Here is a 23610-nt window from a genome sequence, read left to right as displayed (position 1 = left end):
ATTCTGACAACAGGGATCTTCCCAAGCTAGAACCAAATCACAGATAACCGAAAGTGGGGACATACGTAACTCAACGTTACCAGACGCTACTATCAAACCGGATGTTAGTTCACGAGATAAACCAACACGGCAGCAGCAGAACTGAAAATCCCTCAAGACACCCAGGCAACGATATGTCGCGTTACAGCGATATCGGCCTAACAGGTGTGGGCCCCACGCTCAAACGCTGTTGACACAAAAGGAACGAGAATAGCAGTCAACTCAGAATAAGCTGCATCAACTGCAGAGTACCGAGTTACCTAATAGCGATGATCTATAGTGTGCAAGCCGGCCACACCCGAGTAGATAAACCGGAGTGACACCTCAAGGTTACACAGACCACCAAGTGGTATAACCGTATCATCATACGTCCTTGGAACATTAGCGTGACACAACGGAAGCGGGGTAAGGTGCCAGGCATAACCCTATGCAATGGCAATGGCAAGAATGGCTATTCATGACACCACGTTCCAGTTGTTACAGTCAGTGCATCAGCTGTTATCGAGTCAACAATGTTCCCCCTCTCCCGCACACAATATCTCATGGCCCCAGTGGGATGGTCAGCCGTCTTCGTTCAAGCGTTTCTTCAATCAACTGAAGCTTAGAGCCCGGATCAGCCATCGCCACCGCCTCACTCCCAGCGAAATATGTTTCGAAATCTTTATGAGTATTCCCCAAAGCCAGCAGCCACGTTTGGATCTTTGGCTCGATCAAGGGGAAGCTCACGACTGGGACTGGGAGAAGCTTTTAGAACACATCAACGACCAGTTCACCGACAAGCAAGCTGTGATGAAGGCAGGTCAGAAGTTGATGACCATGAGAATGGGAGAAGCGCAGACTTTCAACGCGTTTCTGCAAGACTACGAATATTCGCTGAGCGCCTGTGGAGGTTGGCATTGGCCCGACAGATGCAAGATCCTATTCATAGATGCGGCCCTCAACGACACGTTACAGTACCACCTCACTCCGAAGAAGTTACCCGACGACGATTACAACAAGTGGGTGACGAAAGTACGGACTATAGCTGGAAGAGTCGAGTGCTTGCCGCAATACGAAGCAAGATATAGAGAAGGATCTAGCAGCACGTGGTATGTGCAACAGTCAGTCGACCAAGAGGAGTTCCCGATCCCTGAAACCGCGGAAGAATCGACAGACGAGGAAGACACCGAAGACGGACCCGAAGTACAGGTCCGGAAAGTACAGTTTAAAAAGAAGTCAGAAGTAGCAGCGTTGATCTCCCAGTTGGAGACCGCTGCCAAGATTATAGAAAAGAAGAGCCAGCAGAAGTTTGCTAAACCCCCGAAGCCAAGAGCGCCATGGAGAGCGCAATCTGATATTGAGAAAGCACGACTACGACAAGCCTGTTTCCGTTGTTTAGAGCAGGGCCATCGTTCGTTTAGGTGCCCGAAGTTTCGCCCAGCAGAATCGCCCGCAGAAGTACATGCAACGACAACACCGGAGAACCACAGTATCGACAAGAAGGGTACCAGGAGAGAGTCCGCCACGAAGGACCGGCATGAACCTATTTCGCCACGGAAGACAAAGATTACGGATGCCCCCAAACAAGCGATTTCCCAGATGCATTCGTCCCCGTTCCTGATCGAAGCCTTCATTGATAACTCCTTCTACTGTGACGCCTTGTTCGATAGCGGATGCCTAGTGACGTCAGCCTTCAATGAATCGTTAGTGAAAAAGAAAGGCTTGCAACGGATGCCGATAACGAAGCGTGAGCTACGGTTAGCCGAGAATGACGACAAGAAGAGATGGATTTCGGAAATTGCCTTTTGTGAGCTCGACATCGACGGACGCAAAGAAACAGTCTATGGTTACGTTATCCCCAATCTAGCTTACGACATGATTTTGGGAAAGCCATGGATGGAGCGCAACGATGTCGTTTATTTGGCCAAGGAACGAGTTATTCGTCTAGGTTCCGGAGCTGACGCCCTTATGGTTCGAGAGAAAGGTTGGCTCGACGCGCATGTTCCAGGCGCAAAGGCAAACATGGTTATGGCATCTGTTTTCGCCGCTGAGATTCGCCATAGCAAGAAGAAGAAGGAAGAGATCCAAGTTTTCGCCGCCACGATTCACGACATCAACAAGGCTCTTGAAGTTAAGCGTCGCATGACCCTAGGAGAAATCACCGAGCAGCTTCCCGAAGAACTGAAGCACCTCGGCCACGTGTTTTTAGACGATGAGAAACGAGATTTGCCGCCCAACCGCCCCGGTATCGACCACGCTATCAAGTTGACAAAGGACAACAACGGCAAAGAGAAAGAAGTCCCGTGGGGCCCGCTGTACGGTATGTCTCGAGATGAACTCTTGGTCCTGCGCAAAACACTTTCAGATCACTTGGACAAGAATTGGATCCGAGCCAGCAGTTCGCCCGGTGGTGCGCCAGTCCTGTTTGTACGGAAGCCCGGGGGTGGCCTACGATTCTGTGTCGACTACCGTGGTATCAACGCCATCACGGAGAAAGACCGCTACCCCCTGCCCCTCATTAGCGAGACGCTGCGTTCGTTAGCCAAGGCCCGTTACTTCACCAAGGTTGACGTGCGCGCTGCGTTTCACAAGATTCGTGTCAAAGAGGGCGATGAATGGAAGACGGCTTTCCGGACAAGATTTGGACTATACGAGTGGCTTGTTACGCCTTTTGGACTTACTGGAGCACCAGCGACCTTCCAAAGATACATCAACAGCACCCTGCGCGAACATTTGGACGATTTCTGTTCCGCCTACCTCGATGATGTTCTGATTTATACTGATGGTATATTACGGATAGGGCCCAAGGAAACCATTAGGGTTCTAGAAAGCCAACGACTCAGGACAATGATAGGTTCCAGAGGTGGACAGTCAGGCCTGCGCGGATATACGGCCGGGAGGAGAGGATAGAACTCTCTAGGTCGTATGGTCGGTTTGAGGTAAAGAGGCACACTCAACTAATTGATCTTATAACACACGGAAGGGAATAAACAATCACAGGAACACTGAGGTAACGAAGACGACAGAAGGTACTGATGCAATGAAGGCTATCAAGAAACAAGTGATAATTAAAGATATAGTACTAAAGAAGAAGGTACTATCGAAGAAGTGATACTATAAACTAGTATACAAAGAAGAATGGCAAAAGGGGTGTATGTGATTGTTAAGCTTGGGGAGCAAGAGTTAACCTGATCACACAGGGCAGAAGGCAACGCTATTTAAGGCGTTGCAGATTCTGACAACAGAGATCTTCCCAAGCTAGAACCAAATCACAGATAACCGAAAGTGGGGACATACGTAACTCAACGTTACCAGACGCTACTATCAAACCGGATGTTAGTTCACGAGATAAACCAACACGGCAGCAGCAGAACTGAAAATCCCTCAAGACACCCAGGCAACGATATGTCGCGTTACAGCGATATCGGCCTAACAGGTGTGGGCCCCACGCTCAAACGCTGTTGACACAAAAGGAACGAGAATAGCAGTCAACTCAGAATAAGCTGCATCAACTGCAGAGTACCGAGTTACCTAATAGCGATGATCTATAGTGTGCAAGCCGGCCACACCCGAGTAGATAAACCGGAGTGACACCTCAAGGTTACACAGACCACCAAGTGGTATAACCGTATCATCATACGTCCTTGGAACATTAGCGTGACACAACGGAAGCGGGGTAAGGTGCCAGGCATAACCCTATGCAATGGCAATGGCAAGAATGGCTATTCATGACAGTATGCTCCTTTTAAATGACTGATTTCCACAGCAGTACTAAGATCGCCACATCCTAGACTAGAATCAAGTCGGAGAATTCGCAAAAGGAAGCCGGGCATCTAGGGACACGGAAGTCCACCGGGCTTTGCAGAATCGGAACAGAAGGAATAAGCCAACCATACGGGTCTAGACACAGCATGACTCCGCAGGCAAGAATTGTAGATCTCGATGCACCAACAACATCGTGACGTATAGGGGATCAACGGAATCCCTAGCATGAAAGCTTGTACATCTGATCAACATAAAACAAGGCCTTGAAGTGCAACGACAACTTCGTAAGGGCCTCGTGTCCACAGACAAGAGGAAGGTAAAAAAGAATGGGAATAACGAAAGGCAACCTCATCAACCGAGGGGCAGCACCAAGGATCTTAAGTGGGAATAAGTTGAGAACGCAGCTCAGTACCCGCAAAGGCAAAGGTTTTTCAACCTTGTTGTCCTCCCTAGTTATGGCATTGGTCATAGAAGTAAGAGCCAGGCCTGTAGGTTATAACAAACAACAATCGCTCAGTTCCATAGCCCATAAATCTGTTGCCTGCAAGATGCAGAAGGTCCCCTGAGAACTACCAAGTTCTGGTAACAAGTGTACACCAGAGTGGCTACTCAGTTGGCACAATCATCAATCGCCGCGACATAATCGCCTCCACAATAGCTAAGAACCCCCTGGGACATGGTTCGATGGATGTAAACGAACACGATTCCGGTTGTGGGAGAATAGACTAACATGTGTAATGGGGACTCATCATCGATCGGGTAATTGGTATATGACAACAGACAGCATGGAAACAAAGACGTGCAGGATCCGTAAAGAGTATTGGTGAAAGGGGAAAACAAGAAATTGGTAAAGTCAGCTTGTCAAACTTGGCAGTATTTCAGCACAAGATACAAGACTGGCCTGCACCACCATAGGCAGGACTTCGAAGAGGGACATCGTGTTTCTTTTAACGAGAAGAAAAACAACAAGATATTGTCCAAAAGAGAGAGGCAGAGAGTAGGCCCAAGTGAAGACACAAAGAGGTCGAAGAAAGGAGACATAGAGTAGTCGCAAGTAGACGTAACAGAGTCGAAGAAAGTAACAGGCAAGAGAGCTGTCCAAAGTAGAGGACACAGAACATGTCACAAGAAGTAGACGTATAGTGGTCGTAAGTAGACACAACAACAGCCGAAAGAAAATAGTCCGAACAGTGGCCTAACGCATTAGACACAACTGTGGCACGAAGACTAGACATAACTGTCAAGAAGTGGGACAGAAGCGAGCTGTTAACAAAGCGAGTAGACAGCAACTGTCAATACCCAGACAGACACGGGCTGTCAGCAAAGCGAGTAGATATAAACTATCAATACCCGGACAGACACGAGCTGTCGGCAATTATAACCCAGCAGGGGTCAAACGCAAGCACCATAGTGGTCAAAGAAGAGACACAAAAAAAGCAGTCGCCGATGGACACACGGTGTCACAAGGAAGAGGCATTAAGAGGTGTCAACCCAAAGAACAGACACGAGCTGTTCGTAGAACCAACGAGCTCAGCAAAGAACAGACACTAGCTGCTGATATCATATAAATAGACCCAACAGGAGTCAAAACAATTAGGCAAGACAAAGGCCAAGAAATACAGACACAGAGGTCTAAAAACAGACATAAACTGTCCAAGAAATCCCACAAGAACTCAATAACATGCTTTGGCACAATGGCAGGTGTGTGAGTAAACTCAACAACAACACTTTATACACTCAGGTACCATGTTGTAACTCAAAGTAATCTGGGAGTTGGCAACATCATTGCTGCAAGCCAAAAGGTGCATAGCTGGTAGACATGGCTTTCTGGAAACCCCCGTTCAGATGTGGCAAGTTGTAACGACTGGTTGATGCGGGACCAAATGAACAGCTTATAAAATAAGGTAGTTGACCGCCCGTAAATCAACAGAAGATCGTACACTGCCTGGTTCCCGAGGACAAAGAATCGGAGAAGCCAACACTGAAGAAGTAGGGGCAATGAAGCCACGTGTGAGCATGCCATCCAGGTTTTGCTTGACAAGTTGCAAATTTAGATGTGCATCATCAGACGGAAGAGTATTGATATGTTCGGCAGTCGAGACAAGATTAACAGCATGACCTGCGTCTTGACAAGAGGTGGTTGAAGGTACACCATCCCGCAAGAACACCGGACGCAAATCATAATAACTGTCCGAACTGCATTCGGGATATCGCTTGTGCACTTGTTCTAGCCGTAGGTCATCCTGATCAACAGGATCGAGAACCTGCTCAGCGGTAGTGCGGTGAGCCCGCCGGTTCTCATTGCTTGCAGTGGAACGCAAAGCTTGAGACGACATTAGCCTAGAGGAACAAAGTGCTTCAACGAAATTAAAGGAGCTGGGACAGAGACAGTGCCATCAACTGACTGTCCACAGAAGAAGAGAAGTAGATTGAGAAATGGAATCAACTAAGAACCAGAAAGAGCCGAGTTATGACTAGCGGACGAAGAAGGTTGTGTAACAACAGCAGCGCTAGTATGATCATAGGAAGACGGGATATCGGCCGTAGTCGAGAGCCGGAACGAAAAGAAGAATAAGGTGTGCTAAAGAATAACAAAGAGTTGGAAGAATGTGTGAGTCTTTAAATGAAGCTTAACAAAATATTACGGATAGGGCCCAAGGAAACCATTAGGGTTCTAGAAAGCCAACGACTCAGGACAATGATAGGTTCCAGAGGTGGACAGTCAGGCCTGCGCGGATATACGGCCGGGAGGAGAGGATAGAACTCTCTAGGTCGTATGGTCGGTTTGAGGTAAAGAGGCACACTCAACTAATTGATCTTATAACACACGGAAGGGAATAAACAATCACAGGAACACTGAGGTAACGAAGACGACAGAAGGTACTGATGCAATGAAGGCTATCAAGAAACAAGTGATAATTAAAGATATAGTACTAAAGAAGAAGGTACTATCGAAGAAGTGATACTATAAACTAGTATACAAAGAAGAATGGCAAAAGGGGTGTATGTGATTGTTAAGCTTGGGGAGCAAGAGTTAACCTGATCACACAGGGCAGAAGGCAACGCTATTTAAGGCGTTGCAGATTCTGACAACAGAGATCTTCCCAAGCTAGAACCAAATCACAGATAACCGAAAGTGGGGACATACGTAACTCAACGTTACCAGACGCTACTATCAAACCGGATGTTAGTTCACGAGATAAACCAACACGGCAGCAGCAGAACTGAAAATCCCTCAAGACACCCAGGCAACGATATGTCGCGTTACAGCGATATCGGCCTAACAGGTGTGGGCCCCACGCTCAAACGCTGTTGACACAAAAGGAACGAGAATAGCAGTCAACTCAGAATAAGCTGCATCAACTGCAGAGTACCGAGTTACCTAATAGCGATGATCTATAGTGTGCAAGCCGGCCACACCCGAGTAGATAAACCGGAGTGACACCTCAAGGTTACACAGACCACCAAGTGGTATAACCGTATCATCATACGTCCTTGGAACATTAGCGTGACACAACGGAAGCGGGGTAAGGTGCCAGGCATAACCCTATGCAATGGCAATGGCAAGAATGGCTATTCATGACATGGTAGCCGCAAGGAGCATATGGAAAAGGTCGAGCTCGTGCTGAAGAAGCTGGGAGATGCGGGTCTGTGTTTGGACCTCAACAAGTGCGAGTTCGCAGTTACGGAAACGAAGTATTTGGGTTTTATCATTCAGGCCGGCCAAGGAGTCAAGGTTGACCCAGCGAAGGTCGCGGCTATACGAGAGTGGGTTCCGCCAACCAACGTCAAGGGAGTCCGCAGTTTTATCGGATTCGCCAATTTTTATCGCCAGTTTATCGACTCGTTTAGCGAAGTGGCGGCCCCTTTGGTCAGTTTAACGAAGAAGGGTGTCCCGTGGAAATGGGGCCAAGCCGAAGAGAGCGCGTTCGAGACGCTCAAGAATTTGTTCATTACGGCACCAGTTTTAGCAATGTGGGACGAAGACCGAACGACGGTGGTGGAGTGCGACTGCTCTGGTTGGGCACTTGGAGGCACTCTATCCCAGGTTGATGATGACGGCAAGTTGCGTCCGGTTGCGTTTTTCTCCAAGAAGTTGAGTCCTGCCGAAGTTAACTACGAGATTCATGACAAGGAGCTTTTGGCAGTGGTTAAGTGCCTTGAAGAATGGCGAGGCGAACTCAAGAGTTTGGGAGCGCCTTTCAAGATTTTGTCCGACCACAAGAACCTGCAATATTTCATGACGACTCGCAAACTTTCGGAGCGTCAGGTTCGGTGGTCGCAGATGCTTTCGGAGTTCGATTTCAAGCTTGAGTTTCGGTCAGGCAGCAAGAGTGGAAAGCCTGACGCCCTCAGTCGAAGACAGCAAGATGTTCCGCAAGGCGAAGATGACGACCGCCTGAAGTCCTGGATCATGAAGCTCATCAAGGACCAATGGATTCCCCACACAGCAACGGTGCCTGTGGCAGCTGGTGACATCGCAGAAAGCCCCGACAATGTCCCGGACGGATCACGACTGTTTGTGCAACCGCACCTCCAAGAGCTTTGGGACCAAGCGAAGGACCACGACTCGGATATGCAGGAAATGTACCAAGCTTTGGCAGCAGGCGAACGAAGTTTTCCCTCGTCGCTGACCAAGAAGATTACGATATCCATAGCCGAGTGCGAATTCGACCAACGAGGTGCCCTGTTATATCGCCACAAGTTGTTTGTTCCAGAATGGGAACCCCTACGGACGGCACTGATTCAAAAGACGCACGACTCACACATCACAGGCCACCCCGGACGCGACGGCACGCTTGCCATTCTGTCCCGTGAGTTTTTCTGGCCAGGTATTTCGCGAGATGTGAGACGTTTTTGTTCAAACTGCAATGTTTGTGGGCGGTCGAAAGTGTGGCGCGAGCGTAAGAAGGGATTACTGTTGCCGCTTCCGATCCCGGAGCGACCCCACTCGGAGCTGGGTATAGACTTCATGACTGAGTTGCCCGCCAAGAATCCCGGAGACCCACGTTACCTGATGGTCATAGTTGACCGACTCACGGGAGGTGTTGCCTTGGAAGCCATGAACACGATGAAAGCTGAACAATGTGCAGAGCGTTTTCTGCAGTGTTACTGGAAGCACCATGGTTTCCCGCGCGCGCTGGTCTCTGATCGAGGCACTAACTGGACGAGCGAGTTTTGGACTCATCTTTGCAAGCTTACTGGTATCGAACAACGGTTGTCGACAGGTTTCCACCCACAGACTGACGGCGCAACGGAACGGATGAATCAAGAAGTTTTGACATACTTGCGATCGTTCATCACCTATTCGCAGTATGATTGGCCAGACTTGCTTCCCTCGGCCATGTTGGCGATCAACAACCGGAATACCTCGATGGGAATGAGTCCGTTTTTCCTGACGCACGGTTATCACGTCAGCCCAATCGAGCAAGTTACAGCAGAAGAGTCCGTTCCGCGAAGGCTAGAACACCGAGACGCCGAGAAGTTCATCCAGAGACTCCATGAAGGTTGGGAGCTAGCGCAGGCAGCCATGGCAGCGCGACAACAGGACATGGAAGATCAGGCCAACCGATCGAGAGGCCCCCAGGTTCGGTTCGAAGTCGGAGACACCGTGTGGCTAAAGCTCAAGAATATTTCGACGCCGCAGCTATCAAAGAAGCTTTCCTGGACGAACGCGATGTACAAAGTCACGAAGATTGTCTCTCCCCACGTTGTTGAGTTGGACGTGCCGACAAATGTTCATCCGAGATTCCACGTCGATTTGCTCAAGCCCGCCAGCCAGAACCCGTTCCCGTCGCAAGAAACAGACGACACACAGCCGCCGCCAATTGAAGAAAACGAATACGGCGAACCCGAGTACCTTGTTGAACGAATCCTGAGAAGCCGCCAGAGACGAGTTGGAAGAGGCTACCGAAGAGAAGTTCTTGTTAAATGGGCCGGATACGCAGAGCCAGATTGGAGACCGCGCGTTGATTTCGAGGACACAGAAGCGCTTGATATGTTCGAAGCCGAGTTTGGAACAGAAGACGATGTGGGCGTATTACGGATAGGGCCCAAGGAAACCATTAGGGTTCTAGAAAGCCAACGACTCAGGACAATGATAGGTTCCAGAGGTGGACAGTCAGGCCTGCGCGGATATACGGCCGGGAGGAGAGGATAGAACTCTCTAGGTCGTATGGTCGGTTTGAGGTAAAGAGGCACACTCAACTAATTGATCTTATAACACACGGAAGGGAATAAACAATCACAGGAACACTGAGGTAACGAAGACGACAGAAGGTACTGATGCAATGAAGGCTATCAAGAAACAAGTGATAATTAAAGATATAGTACTAAAGAAGAAGGTACTATCGAAGAAGTGATACTATAAACTAGTATACAAAGAAGAATGGCAAAAGGGGTGTATGTGATTGTTAAGCTTGGGGAGCAAGAGCTAACCTGATCACACAGGGCAGAAGGCAACGCTATTTAAGGCGTTGCAGATTCTGACAACAGAGATCTTCCCAAGCTAGAACCAAATCACAGATAACCGAAAGTGGGGACATACGTAACTCAACGTTACCAGACGCTACTATCAAACCGGATGTTAGTTCACGAGATAAACCAACACTGCAGCAGCAGACTGAAAATCCCTCAAGACACACAGGCAACGATATGTCGCGTTACAGCGATATCGGCCTAACAGGTGTGGACCCCACGCTCAAACGCTGTTGACACAAAAGGAACGAGAATAGCAGTCAACTCAGAATAAGCTGCATCAACTGCAGAGTGTTACGGGTTGAGAACCCGTGGTTGGATCAGACAGAGCTGATCCAGTGCTTTCGAATGCAGGTCGTTTCACCGAACTTGGACAAGGTTTCGGATGAACTTCGGCAACTCTTCGGAGGCTTCGGAGAGCTCGGACCGGGTCGGACTTGAGGTCCGTGGGTAGGATTCGCTTAATCCGGCAGGATGCAAAAAGGTCCGAAGTGTTCCGAGGGAAACTGAGGGATTCCGACGGGTTCGGAGTTAACCTCGAGTTATCGCCGAAAACTCGGACATAAGGAGCTCACGGGGGGATATTGAGCCGATCGGGAACTTGCATTTGTAAGCACAAAAATGTCTATATAGTAGACCCAAATCCGCTGTTTAGTTTAGTCTTTCTTCTTCCTTTTTCTCTCCATCAAAAGATAATAAACAGCATTCTGGTCATAACTACAAGACTCTCTTGTACTTAGCGAACCGCTCACATATTATCTTTTGATCCTTTATTGTTTCTTAGAAGTTTGTGAGGAAACTTCATTGCCCCCTATTGTTTCTTAGAAGTTTGTGAGGAAACTTCATCACCCTCCTACCGTGCCATACTTGACGAATGAAGTACGGCATCACATCAAGCCCCCGCAGTACAAGCCCCGTACAGCCACCCTCGCCCTCATTCTGGTCCGCATCCGAAGACAACGCGTCCCCTATACGCCGTCGAGCCAGAATGAGTAACGACAAGATGGAAGATGTTCTGGCTGGACTTGCGCTTGACCAGCCTGGCCCCTCCCGGCAACAAGCCGAGGCGCCCCCACAGCAGAGTTCAGACACCCCAGGATTGGAGGTGTTCACCCCGGAGCAACTGAGAGTGATCCAGATGTTGCTACGAAGCCAAGTCCTGTTACAGGCAACCTGTCATGAATAGCTATCCTGACACTGCTCATGCTAAGGGTTATGCATGAGACCTACCCCACTCTTCTTTTCCACAACGCCGAAGGTCGGCGACCTATGAAGATGCGCTTATGGCACAGGTTGGTCTGTGTAGATCGTGAGTTGATCAACGGATATGAGGTTGTCGTGGGATGTGCTGAGCACGGGTGCTCTGATAGACGTTGTTCTGCTGCTGCGGAGTTTTCTTGTTGCAATTGCCATTGCGTGCTTAGGTGGGGGTTGTTATCTGGTTCGATTGTTACGAACCTGTTACGTCTTGTTTACACGAGACTTATCTTTTGTTCGTAGTTAGATGTTGATTGTTTCTAGCTTGGGAAGACAGAGTTTTGTCAGGAGCGCCGACAACATAAATATCGTCGTCTCCTGCCCTGAGTTGATCAGGTTTACTCTTGTTCTCCAAGCTTAACAATCACATGCACTTGCTTACCTTCTTCTTCTTCTTTATACCATTCTGTTCTTGCTTTCTTTGCAGTTCAACCTTTCTTCTTCTTTGAAGTGTGTGATTGTTCCTCCTCCTTCCTCTTTGTGCCGCTCTATTCTCAGAATAGCCATCTAAGTTGTGTGTTGCCTCTTCATCTCAACCGACCATACGTCTTAGCACTCTGTCTAACTGACGTCTTCCTCCACAGGCCCGACTGTCCACCTCAGGAACCTATCATTGTCCCGAGTCGTTGGCTGTACCCGGAACCCTAATCCTTTCTTCGGGCCCTATCCGTAATATTTTGTTAAGCTTCATTTGAAGACCCGACGCTATTACAACTTTGGCTCTCTTTGGCACTTTTTTCTCTCCTCATTTATTTTTCCCTCTCTATTACGTTTCAACTCGCAATGGCCCTCACTCGCGAAATGATCGAGCATCTCAATACGTTCCTCCTGTCGATTCCTGACCGAACTCCTGAGAACTGGCATCTCGGTGCCCTTCCTAGGGAGTTCAGTGCTGAGATCAAAATGGCTATTGTGGCGGCTTACATGTCTGGTCTGCGCACCGACGATGGTGCCCCGCCCATCCCCGTTGGCTCTGTTCCTGATGCGGCTCAGGTTTACTGGGCTGCGTTCCAGGCTGGCGCTGAAGCCCGCTTCAACTCCCTTGAGTCTCTTCCCCGAGTCAAACGGGAAGAGGATGCCGATCCGTTGAAAGAGGCCGACAAGCATCTTGATGTCGTGCCCTATGATGGCAATCAGCAAGGCTTCCAGGCGTTCCAGAGGCAACTTGCGGTCAAATTTGCTGCTGCACCCAAGCACCACCGCACGGAGCAGCGCAAGCTGATGACTGCCTTCTCCTACCTTAGAGATGGCGCTCTGGATTGGGCCATGCCTCGGATGGACCCGGCCACTGGACACATGAACTTTGAAACGTACGACGATTTTATGAAATCGTTAGCTGAGGCTTTCGATGACCCTGACTGGCGCATGACTGCGACCCAGCAGATCTTCGACTTAAAGCAGACAGGTACTTGTACTGCCTATCACTCTGCTTTTACAACGCTGTTGAAGAAACTCGGTTGGGCCGACGCTGATTTCACCATTGCACTATTTCAGCGAGGCCTCAAGCCCCACATACAGGACGCTCTGGCTTGGAACACCTATCCTGCCCCTAAGGGAACGCTTGATCAGTTCGCTAATTTCTGCAACACGCTGGACAATACGATCAACAACCGAACCCGGGGAAACAACGGGAAAATCCAACCGCCTCCTGGTGTGGTCCCCTTTCAGCAAGATTCTCGTTCGAGAAATGCTGGCGCCCAAAAAGCTGTCCCCAACACCAAGCCAGCTAAGGGTACCTCTGCAGGTCCCGATGCCAACGGTCTACCCTTCCGTAAGACTGCTGACGGCAAAATGGCAAAGGGTGTTTGTTGGAAGTGTGGCGCAAAGGACCACATGCTAAAGGCTTGCCCCAAAAACAACCTTGCTCTTCGCGCAGCTACTGTCCCTTCTCCCTCCACTTCTACCCGGGCTCCCTCGACGGCCCCTGCGCCTGATGCGTCAAAAAACTAGAAGGGCTACCGACCCATTCCCCTCTGGTCCTGGCTAGCCCTGACGCTGCTGATGAGGGTCTCTTGAGAATCAGCACTTGTTCTCTTGATAATGCTATCGATTATGGTAACTCTTCCCCTCTGGTTATTCCTGTGACAGTGAATAATTCCATTGAGGCCTACGCTATGGTGGATTCGGGATCAACAACTTGTTTTGTGGATTCTGAATTTATAGCAAGGCATCAGATTCCTACTGTTCTCAAGGCCAGAGCCGAGTCGCTCCATGTTGTTGATGGTAGTGAAACTGCTGCGGGTAAAGTGACCCACCAAGTTCCTTTGTCCCTCTCTTTTCCTAATTATTCAGAAACTTTGGTTTTTCAAATCACGAAGCTTGGGGGCTACCACATCATCCTGGGGAAATGCTGGCTCGACGCCCATAACCCGGAAATTTCTTGGCCTTCCAATACGCTCAAGATATCGGTTACTTCTACCGCCGATGGCAATGCTGTGGCAGCTTCTGATTCTTCTTCTTCTTCTTCTTCTGTTTCGACTGCTTCTACTGATTCTGGCGCTTCGTTTGATTTTTCTTATACAAAAAACGACAAAAATATTGCTTCTACCGCTGGCAGTCAGATTGAGGGATCTGCTCCTGCTTCAGCCACTTCACCCCTTCCTTCTTTTATTGCACAATCGTCAGCTGTGTCTTGTTCCTGTGTGACGGTGTCGTCTCAGGCTTTGCATCGCTTTGCCAAAGCTGAGAAACTACAGATTTATCGTGTCACCGCTCAGGAAGTCCTGGATTATCTCAATCAGGAGGACCTAACTCCGGAACAAGAGCATGCACGGCTCCTTGAACGCATCCCGAAGAAATACCATGACCTACTTCCTCTGTTCTCTCGAGAAGGTGCTGATCAACTACCACCTCACCGGGACATTGATCATGCGATTAACTTCGTTCCCGATGCGAAATACCCCAAGGCCCCGCTGTACGATATGACTCCACTCGAGTTGCAGGCTGTCAAAAAATATCTAGATGGCATGCTTGCTAAAGGCTTTATTTCCTCTTCCTCTTCGCCGCTGGCTTCCCCGATTCTTTTTGCTAGGAAGCCAGGCAGTTTACGATTCTGTGTTGATTTCCGAGCCGTCAATGATATCACCATCAAAGACGTAACTCCTCTGCCTCGGATCAATGAATCACTGCGCACGGCGGCTACGGGAAACATTTTTACAAAGCTGGATCTGAGAGCTGCGTACCACTTGATTCGCATCAAGAAAGGTGATGAATACAAGACAGCTTTCAGAACTCGATATGGCATTTTTGAGTACAATGTGATGCCGTTTGGGCTCACCAATGCTCCTGCCACGTGTCAGAAATATGTCAGCGAGGTCTTGTCGGAGTATTTGGACATATTCTGTGTCTGTTACTTGGATGATATCCTGGTTGTTAAGGTGTGATTACGCTAAGCTGGATCTTCACAGAAAGGGACACAGAGGGACAAAGATCTCGAATTGAAGAACAAAACTAAACTCTCTAAATGGTGTAGAAACAATGCGACTATTTATCCTGTTGGAAAGGGAGGCAACCGACGATCGGCGGCGACGACAACTAGTTCCTCTAGGAAGTGCCGTTAGTCTTGGTTCTGGTCTGGCATTAGTTTTGCCGTACCAGCGCCGGACTAGTCCTTCGAGGATACGCCGTTAGTGTTGGTGTCGGGCTTCCGTCGGTCCTTAAGGGTGCAACCCCAACATCAGCCTCTCTTCCTCCTTTTGCGCGTCGTTTTGGTTCCTTTTTGGCTGAGCCATAGTTTGTAGGCGTCGGTATCGACCAGAAGGTCGACTGGTTCCCAGCCAGGTCTGACGTAGCCTTTCCATTTGACTTTGACTTGCTTGACACCGTTAGAAGTGCGTTCGCCTAGGATCTTTTCGACCTCCCAGTATTCTTCACCATTGATGACTTCCATAGGTGCTGGTCGATCGTCGTGAGTCTTTTGGGAAGGGAAAGCGTCGTTGGCAGCTGAGCGAAGGCGATCGGCATGGTAGACGTCGTGAGCAGTTGTACCCGGTACTTCAAGACGATAAGTGTGAGGGGTAACTTGTTCCAACACTTTGCAGTATTGGTATTTTGCTCTAAGTTTCCTGCCGAGGCCTGAGCCTTGTTGTTCAGGGCGTAGGGTGAGCCAAACGTATGAGCCTGTAGGAAAATCTGGTGCAGGACGTCGGTGTTCATTCTCGCGTTGCTCCATCTCCGCTCGTGACAGAGAAAGGTTGGCGTGGGCCCATTTCTGGGCGTCTCTCAGGCGTTGGATGACCCTCTCAGCCTGTCCGAGTGGACCGTTATTGTCGGGTTCGACAGGCAATGGTGGTGCGGCGAAGACTCGTGGGTGGTAGCCGTGAGACAAGAAGAAAGGTGAAACATTAGTGGCAGAAGATGGGGTGGCATTGATGCTGAACTCGACCATGGGCAGTAGATTGAGCCAGGCGGGGCCTTCAGCGCTGAGTTTGGCAAGTTTGACTTTGATCTCAGCGTTCATCCTCTCTGCAGCTCCATTGGTAGCCGGATGGTAAGCTGTTGTGGTTAGCCTTTCGATCTCTAGGCGTTTGCAGAGGTGTCGCCAAGCTGCGTTGACAAATTCGCGGTCAGACAAAATAGATTTTGGCATGCCGTGGTGTCGGTAAAAGTGGTGGAAGAACATATCTGCAACAGATTCCATGTCGAGGGCGTCGGCGGGAATAAGGATGACGCCCTTGGATAGACGGTCTATAACAGTTAGGACGTGGGTGTAGGTGATGCCGCCTTTCTGTGCTGGTTCCAAAGGTCCGATAAAGTCGATGGCAATCTCGGCCCAAGGCTGGTCGGGAATTGGCAAGGCTTTGAGGGTGGTGTCCTTGTTGTCGCGACGAATGTTAGAACTACCACAAATTTGACAGTTGCGGCAGAAACGGCGGATATCTTCGACGTAGCGGGGCCAGAAAAACTCTCTAGACAGCTCGACTTGCATGACGTTCTTTCCGGGGTGCAGCATCATGGGCGAGTCATGAATGTTCTGTAGGATGGCGGTTCTCAATGGCTCGTTAGTAGGTACCCATAGTTTATTCCGAAATCGAATAGCGGATTTGGCGTCCAAAGAGCAGTCGGAAATGTTGACTCTCAACTTGTGTCTGATTGTTTCGGGCCACTGTGACAGTCCATCTGTCAACGCTTTATGGATAATGGCGTATTCATCATCGGCAGCACAGGCATCAGACCAGAGTTCCCGTAAGGCAGGCGGAAGTTCGGGGGTAGAAGGGGCTTCTGGCGTGTTGGTGGTTTGTGTCGAGAAAACTTTCAGGCCGTTACCGTCGTGGTGCAAGATAGTGGCTAGTCGGTCGTTGTAGCGCGCGTCATTCGTGTTGTCTGGGGTGTCGCGGCGAGAGAGAGCATCTGGGAAAGGGGAGAGTTTACCAGGACGGTGGACGATGGTGCAGTTGTATTCGCTCAAGGTCAGGTACCATCTAGCTTGGCGTTCGGACAAGTGCTGCAACTTGGTAAAATGCAGCAAGTTTTTATGATCTGAGACGATGGTAAACGTCTCCTTCAGGCCCTTGAGTTCGCCACGCCATTCCTTCAGGGCACAGACAACAGCCAACAGCTCTTTGTCGTGGATCGGGTAGTTGCATTCGGCGGCAGTCATTTTGCGGCTGAAATAAGCACAAGGCCTAGTTGATCTATCGGGCTGCGTCTGTAGAAGCGCTGCACCGAGACAGTAGCCAGACGCGTCTGTCTCAACAACAGTTGGCAGATCTGGATTGTGCGTGCAGAGGACAGGGGTCGAGGTGAATGCTTCTTTTAGAGCCTGGAAGGACTCTTCTTCCTTTTCGCCCCACTGGAAGGCCTGGTCTTTCTTTGTCAACTGTAGCAAGGGAGTCGCTAGAGTAGTGAAATTTCTGACAAAGGTGCGGTAGAAATTGCATAGACCGAGGAAGGCTCGAACGTCCCTGACCTTCTTGGGCGTTGGCCAGTCCGACACTGCAGAGACTTTGGTTGGGTCGGTTGAAATCTTGCCGGGCTCAAGGATGTATCCCAGGTACTTCACTTTCGATACCGCGAACTCACATTTATCAATGTCGATTGTCAGTTGGCCCTCCAGAACCTTTGCTAAAGCCAAGTTGACCTTCTCGTAGTGGTCCTCTAACGTGCCGTCGGTATAAATCAAGATGTCATCGACGTAGGCAGAGCACCACACATCCAAGTATGGGCGTAGCAGACTGTTCACAAAACTTTGGAACTCTGCAGGCGCGTTGGCCAGACCAAAAGGCATGACGTTCCACTCAAAAAGGCCTTGTCGCGTTCGAAAAGCGGTCTTCCACTCATCTCCCTCGGCGATTCTGATGTTATGAAACGCGGAAACAACGTCGAGTTTCGTAAACCACTTAGCTTTGGAAGCATTAGCTAGGGTCTCGCTGATGTTTGGGAGTGGGTACCGATTCTTTTTCATAGTCGCGTTTAGTGCACGATAATCTACACAGAAGCGGAGGCCGCCACCAGGCTTTTTCACGAATAGGATGGGAGCAGCAGCAGTGGACTGGCTGTGGCGAATGTAGCCTTTTTCCAGCAATGAAAGAAGCGTCTGGCGAAGAACCACGAGTTCTTCTCTGGTCATGCTATAAAGGGGGCCCCATGGAGCTTCTTCGTCGGGCACGGTCAACTCGATCCTATGATCCTGGCCAGGCCGGCGGGGAGGCATCTTTTTAGCAAATTGTGCGTCTGGATCAAACACCTTGACCTTGTCGTGCTCGATCCAAGCTGGGATCTTCTTTTTCCACTCTCTGGGGTTGGCTGGTACTCTATCTTTCTCCAAACGGGCCAAGGCTTTATTGATATCTTCGATTGAAGCTGCAAAAACCCGCAGCTTATCTCTCTTGGCGGCGCGGAAGAAGGTGCTCGCTCTGTTTATTCGTACCATGGTAGAGCGGAAGGTATGGTTTGTCGTCGCCTTTCCTCGAGCGACAATGCCGGATTTAAATCTAACTGTGTCGGCTTCACAGTCTATCCTTGCCCCTTGTTTCTTGAGCCATGGGTATCCGATCAGGATGTCTTCGGCTAATTTTGGTACTACCCACGCCACATGTTTTTCTATGTGGCCCGATATGTCAATTTTAAACACGGCTAGTCGGTCAACCGTGACGGTACTCTTTGAATTAAATGGTACCAGCGTTCTGGGACGCGAACTGAAAAGCGTATCAAGTTTCCATTTCTTTACAAGGTCACTGCTGATCATAGAGGGGGAAGCGCTACCGGTGTCAATCAATGCAATCACGGGACAAGTGTTGTTGATCACTGCATCTAATTGAATTGATGTGTTGGTAATAGATCTATTCAACTCTTCCCATTCCTTCACAGCAGCCTTGTCGTCTTTGAAAACCTGCTTGGGCCTCTGACCACGACTTGGGGCAGAGGCGATCAGTTTCCCGAGTCCTCCTCGGCGGTCTCGTAATATTCTTCGCCCTCTTCTTCGAGTACAGGAGGAGGGAGGTTCGTGGCTGCGCGAACACTCTGTTGTACCGGGGGGCGGGCACGCTCGAATGGGCAGTTAGGGGACATGTGGCCACCAGCGCCACAACGGAGGCACAGTCCTCTGGCTCTTCGTGACTGGAGTTCTTCCTTGGAGACCCACTTGGCACGACGGGGGGCACTGTTATGGGTGGGCGCCCAGTCCATGGCATCAGGGGAGTGTTGTGCCGGGACATTGCGGAACTGGGACGTCCGGGCAGGGTTCCTCGGAGGGTGGGCATGCCGACACTCGTCGAGTTTTTGCCAGGCATTAAGCACCTGTTGTGCGTATTGTTCGTAGGTTGGGGGGTCTGGGAAACCAGCCAGGGCAGACATCACTTGCCCGGGGAGGGTGCGCCTCAGATTCATTATGCGCTCTTCGTGGCTCAGTCTATAGCAGCCAGCGATCTGCATCAACCGACTGACCCGAGCCAAATGTTCCGGAGCAGAGGCACCTCGGCATTTGAGGGTGTGCAGCTCCAAGAGTGCACGACGGGAAGCTGAGGTGTCCTCGAAGCAGCTGTCCAAGAATTCCAGGAACTTATCCACGTTCTCCAACGATGGATCGCGGCTCATGCGGGCAATGTAGGTCTGTGCCTGGAGCAAGGCATTGTCGGCTAACAGACCGTAACAGTGCAGAATGAACCCTCCTGCGCCGTTGAAGTGACTGTGGTCGTAGCGGTACTTCATCTCCACGTATGACCGGTACGTTGGGTAGAGATCAGGCCGCGTATGGTCATAACGGACCGGGCGGAGGTCGGAGGAGGTGTTTCGCACAACCACTGGGGTCGCGGGGGCGGAGTTGGGGAGTCCCTGCATTTCGTTATTGTGAGCCATTGTTGCTTCGTGGAAAACCTCTGGCTCACCGGGGACTTCTGGTAGTATGCTGTCTTCTCGGAAGCTGTGGTGGAAGGAAGAATCGTCGTCAGAGGGTGCAAAATAGTTTGGGGCCATAGGGTTTGGCCGCTGTGGATATTCAAATGGCAAAGTAAAAGAAAAGTAAAAATATATCTCGATCCCTCGTCGGGTCGGCGGTAAAGTAAAAAAAAAGGAAAGATAAGAGTGACTTAAGGAAAAATAAAAAAAAAAAAAAAAAGGAAAAGGGAAAGGGGGGTTTGAGAATTCGAGATGATGTTAAGGTGTGATTACGCTAAGCTGGATCTTCACAGAAAGGGACACAGAGGGACAAAGATCTCGAATTGAAGAACAAAACTAAACTCTCTAAATGGTGTAGAAACAATGCGACTATTTATCCTGTTGGAAAGGGAGGCAACCGACGATCGGCGGCGACGACAACTAGTTCCTCTAGGAAGTGCCGTTAGTCTTGGTTCTGGTCTGGCATTAGTTTTGCCGTACCAGCGCCGGACTAGTCCTTCGAGGATACGCCGTTAGTGTTGGTGTCGGGCTTCCGTCGGTCCTTAAGGGTGCAACCCCAACACTGGTGTTCTCTCTGAACCAAGAGGAACATGATGTTCATGTGCGCAAAGTCCTGCTAAAATTAGCGCAGGCCAGTCTGTTTGTCAAGGGTGAAAAATGCGAATTCGACAAGACTGAAACTACCTTTGTTGGCTTTGTTATTTCAGCCGATGCTCTGAAGATGGACCCCGCTAAAGTTGCGGCTGTCCGTGAGTGGGAGGCTCCCCGAACTGTTAAGGGAGTCCAGTCCTTTTTGGGTTTTGCCAATTTCTATAGGAGGTTCATCCGTGACTTCTCTAGAATCTGCACACCTCTCTTCGAGTTGACTAAAAAGACGCAATCTTTTGTCTGGTCCTCTGAATGTGAGGCAGCATTTCACACCCTGAAGGACCTTTTCTGCTCTGAACCTATCCTCAAGCACTTTGATTACCTGTTGGACACTGTTATTGAAACAGACGCGTCTGACCGTGTAATATCTGCCGTCATGTCTCAATACCACCCGACTGACAAGGGGCTTCTACTACACCCCGTGGCCTATTTCTCTCAAAAAATGAATCCTGCCCAGTGTAACTACGGCGTAGGTGACAAGGAGTTGTTAGCCATTGTGGAGTCTCTAAAGTCGTGGCGATTCATGGTTGAAAGTCTGGAAAAACCTGTTCTGGTATTGACGGACCATCGGAATTTAGCCGTTCTTAAGCAAATTCCGGCCATGAACAGACGGCAAGCGAGGTGGGCTATGGAACTGAGCGAGTACCGTTATGTCATCACTTATAGGCCTGGCTCCTTGAATTCTAGAGCTGATGCCCTGACCAGACGCTACGAAGACCTCGTTTCTTCTTCTTCTGAGGAGGATAAAGAGCTGTGTGCTCCTATTATTCCCCCTGAAAATTTTATTGGTACCATGTCTTTGGTAGACGAGGTAAAAATCGCGCTATCCACGGACAAGTGGGCTCTTGATGTTATTTCTGCTCTTCGAGGCCAGTCGACCAAACCTCCAGATGTGGACCTCAGTGTCTGCAGGCTTGACAATGACGGTCTTTTGTTTGTCAACGACCTTCTATATTTGCCGAACGAGGATCTACGAGTTCGTGCATTGAAGAATTGTCATGATATTATGCCTAGCGGACACCCTGGACAAAAGAACACTTTTGAACTTCTTGTTCGGGAATACTGGTGGCCCGGGATGCGTCGTGATGTCATCCGGTACATCCGAAATTGTGAGGTCTGCCAACGGATCAAGTCCGCGCGACATAGTCCCTACGGTCTATTGAAACCTCTGACCATTCCGCAAGCTCGGTGGACATCTGTGTCCCTTGATTTTATCACCGGCTTGCCGGTCTCCAATTCTTTTGACATGATTCTCGTTGTCGTCGATAGGCTTAGCAAAATGGCTCACTTTATACCTTGCGATTCCTCGCTGGATGCTGCAGGTTTTGCTAAGCTCTATTTGTCAGCAGTGTATAGGCTCCACGGTCTGCCATTGGACATTGTGTCCGACAGGGGTAGTCTGTTTACGTCGGCTTTTTCCAAGGCTTTAGCCAAACTGTTGGGCATAAAGCAAAATCTGAGTACTGCGTTCCACCCTCAGACCGATGGTCAGACTGAGCGTGTGAACTCTATTTTGGAGCAATACCTGCGGGGTTACACCAACTATAGACAGGACAATTGGGCTGATCTTTTGCCCTTGGCGGAGTTCTCTTACAATGACTCCGAGTCCAGTTCTACTATGCTGACGCCCTTCTTTGCGAACCACGGGTTTCACCCCAGAAGTGGGCGTGAGTCGCTCCCAGTCTCTGTGGAAAAAGGCCCGTTGCGGAACTTTGTTAAAGAGCTTGACAACATTTGTCAGTTTTTAAAGACTGAAATTACGTGGAGCCGTGAGCGGATGACCGAGTACGCGAATCGACACAAATCTTCCGCCCCTCTCCTTCGAGAAGGGGACTTAGTGTGGCTTTTGAGTAGAAATATTCGAACTACTCGTCCTTCAAAGAAGTTGGACTTCAAGAAGCTTGGCCCATTTAAGATTCTACGGAAGGTGTCTTCGCATGCCTACGAGTTGGCACTCCCTGCCACTATGAAGGTTCATCCCGTCTTCCACGTTTGTCTGCTGGAACCATGTGCGTCGGATCCTCTTCCTGGCCAGAAAAACCCTCCTCCTCCTCCCGTCATAGTAGATGGCGAGGAAGAATTTGTGGTCAAGGAAATTATAGGCGTGTCTTCGCGTGGCCCTCTGCAATATCAAGTAGTTTGGGAGGGCTATGAACATGATGGACCCTCCTGGGAACCTCTGGACCATTTAGCCAATGCACCTGAGAAGGTTGCAGAATTCTACAAGAGGATGCCTAACGCCAGACGATCTTAGTACTGCTGTGGAAATCAGTCATAAAAAGGGGGGCTACTGTCATGAATAGCTATCCTGACACTGCTCATGCTAAGGGTTATGCATGAGACCTACCCCACTCTTCTTTTCCACAACGCCGAAGGTCGGCGACCTATGAAGATGCGCTTATGGCACAGGTTGGTCTGTGTAGATCGTGAGTTGATCAACGGATATGAGGTTGTCGTGGGATGTGCTGAGCACGGGTGCTCTGATAGACGTTGTTCTGCTGCTGCAGAGTTTTCTTGTTGCAATTGCCATTGCGTGCTTAGGTGGGGGTTGTTATCTGGTTCGATTGTTACGAACCTGTTACGTCTTGTTTACACGAGACTTATCTTTTGTTCGTAGTTAGATGTTGATTGTTTCTAGCTTGGGAAGACAGAGTTTTGTCAGGAGCGCCGACAACATAAATATCGTCGTCTCCTGCCCTGAGTTGATCAGGTTTACTCTTGTTCTCCAAGCTTAACAATCACATGCACTTGCTTACCTTCTTCTTCTTCTTTATACCATTCTGTTCTTGCTTTCTTTGCAGTTCAACCTTTCTTCTTCTTTGAAGTGTGTGATTGTTCCTCCTCCTTCCTCTTTGTGCCGCTCTATTCTCAGAATAGCCATCTAAGTTGTGTGTTGCCTCTTCATCTCAACCGACCATACGTCTTAGCACTCTGTCTAACTGACGTCTTCCTCCACAGGCCCGACTGTCCACCTCAGGAACCTATCATTGTCCCGAGTCGTTGGCTGTACCCGGAACCCTAATCCTTTCTTCGGGCCCTATCCGTAATACAACCGCCCCCCCGGCACCTGCACCTGCCCCGGTAGCCCCTACCCCGGCGCCAGTACGTACC

The 23610-nt window shown here is 49.7% G+C and overlaps 7 protein-coding genes across 7 annotated transcripts; 5 read left to right on the top strand and 2 right to left on the bottom strand.

The window, feature by feature from the left end:
- Nucleotides 1–702: 702 nt before the first annotated feature.
- Nucleotides 703–2928, top strand: BROUX77_004825 (uncharacterized protein; the record flags this gene model as incomplete). The annotated part of the gene is made up of 1 exon (XM_073749630.1): nt 703–2928. One exon carries the CDS (start codon nt 703–705, stop codon nt 2926–2928), a length of 2226 nt encoding a protein of 741 aa, XP_073605282.1.
- A 4459-nt stretch (nt 2929–7387) lies between these two features.
- BROUX77_004824 (uncharacterized protein) lies at nt 7388–9943 on the top strand (the record flags this gene model as incomplete). Its single annotated transcript, XM_073749629.1, has 1 exon — nt 7388–9943. The coding sequence occupies one exon, from the start codon at nt 7388–7390 to the stop codon at nt 9941–9943; it is 2556 nt and encodes an 851-aa protein (XP_073605281.1).
- Nucleotides 9944–12300: 2357 nt separating this feature from the next.
- Nucleotides 12301–13467, top strand: BROUX77_004823 (uncharacterized protein; the record flags this gene model as incomplete). The annotated part of the gene is made up of 1 exon (XM_073749628.1): nt 12301–13467. The coding sequence occupies one exon, from the start codon at nt 12301–12303 to the stop codon at nt 13465–13467; it is 1167 nt and encodes a 388-aa protein (XP_073605280.1).
- Nucleotides 13468–13631: 164 nt separating this feature from the next.
- Nucleotides 13632–14900, top strand: BROUX77_004822 (uncharacterized protein; the record flags this gene model as incomplete). Its single annotated transcript, XM_073749627.1, has 1 exon — nt 13632–14900. One exon carries the CDS (start codon nt 13632–13634, stop codon nt 14898–14900), a length of 1269 nt encoding a protein of 422 aa, XP_073605279.1.
- A 293-nt stretch (nt 14901–15193) lies between these two features.
- Nucleotides 15194–18388, bottom strand: BROUX77_004821 (uncharacterized protein; the record flags this gene model as incomplete). The annotated part of the gene is made up of 1 exon (XM_073749626.1): nt 15194–18388. One exon carries the CDS (start codon nt 18386–18388, stop codon nt 15194–15196), a length of 3195 nt encoding a protein of 1064 aa, XP_073605278.1.
- Nucleotides 18389–18885: 497 nt separating this feature from the next.
- On the bottom strand, nt 18886–19929 carry BROUX77_004820 (uncharacterized protein; the record flags this gene model as incomplete). The annotated part of the gene is made up of 1 exon (XM_073749625.1): nt 18886–19929. The coding sequence occupies one exon, from the start codon at nt 19927–19929 to the stop codon at nt 18886–18888; it is 1044 nt and encodes a 347-aa protein (XP_073605277.1).
- A 643-nt stretch (nt 19930–20572) lies between these two features.
- Nucleotides 20573–22753, top strand: BROUX77_004819 (uncharacterized protein; the record flags this gene model as incomplete). Its single annotated transcript, XM_073749624.1, has 1 exon — nt 20573–22753. One exon carries the CDS (start codon nt 20573–20575, stop codon nt 22751–22753), a length of 2181 nt encoding a protein of 726 aa, XP_073605276.1.
- Nucleotides 22754–23610: the final 857 nt, after the last annotated feature.

This window comes from Berkeleyomyces rouxiae (genome assembly GCF_048999995.1).
Source record: "Berkeleyomyces rouxiae strain 22BRR77 chromosome Unknown BrBRR77_ptg000004l, whole genome shotgun sequence".
In the NCBI taxonomy this organism is placed as follows: domain Eukaryota; kingdom Fungi; phylum Ascomycota; class Sordariomycetes; order Microascales; family Ceratocystidaceae; genus Berkeleyomyces; species Berkeleyomyces rouxiae.
The sequence above is the reverse complement of the archived record's forward strand: the minus strand, read 5'-3'. Positions and strand labels throughout refer to the sequence as shown.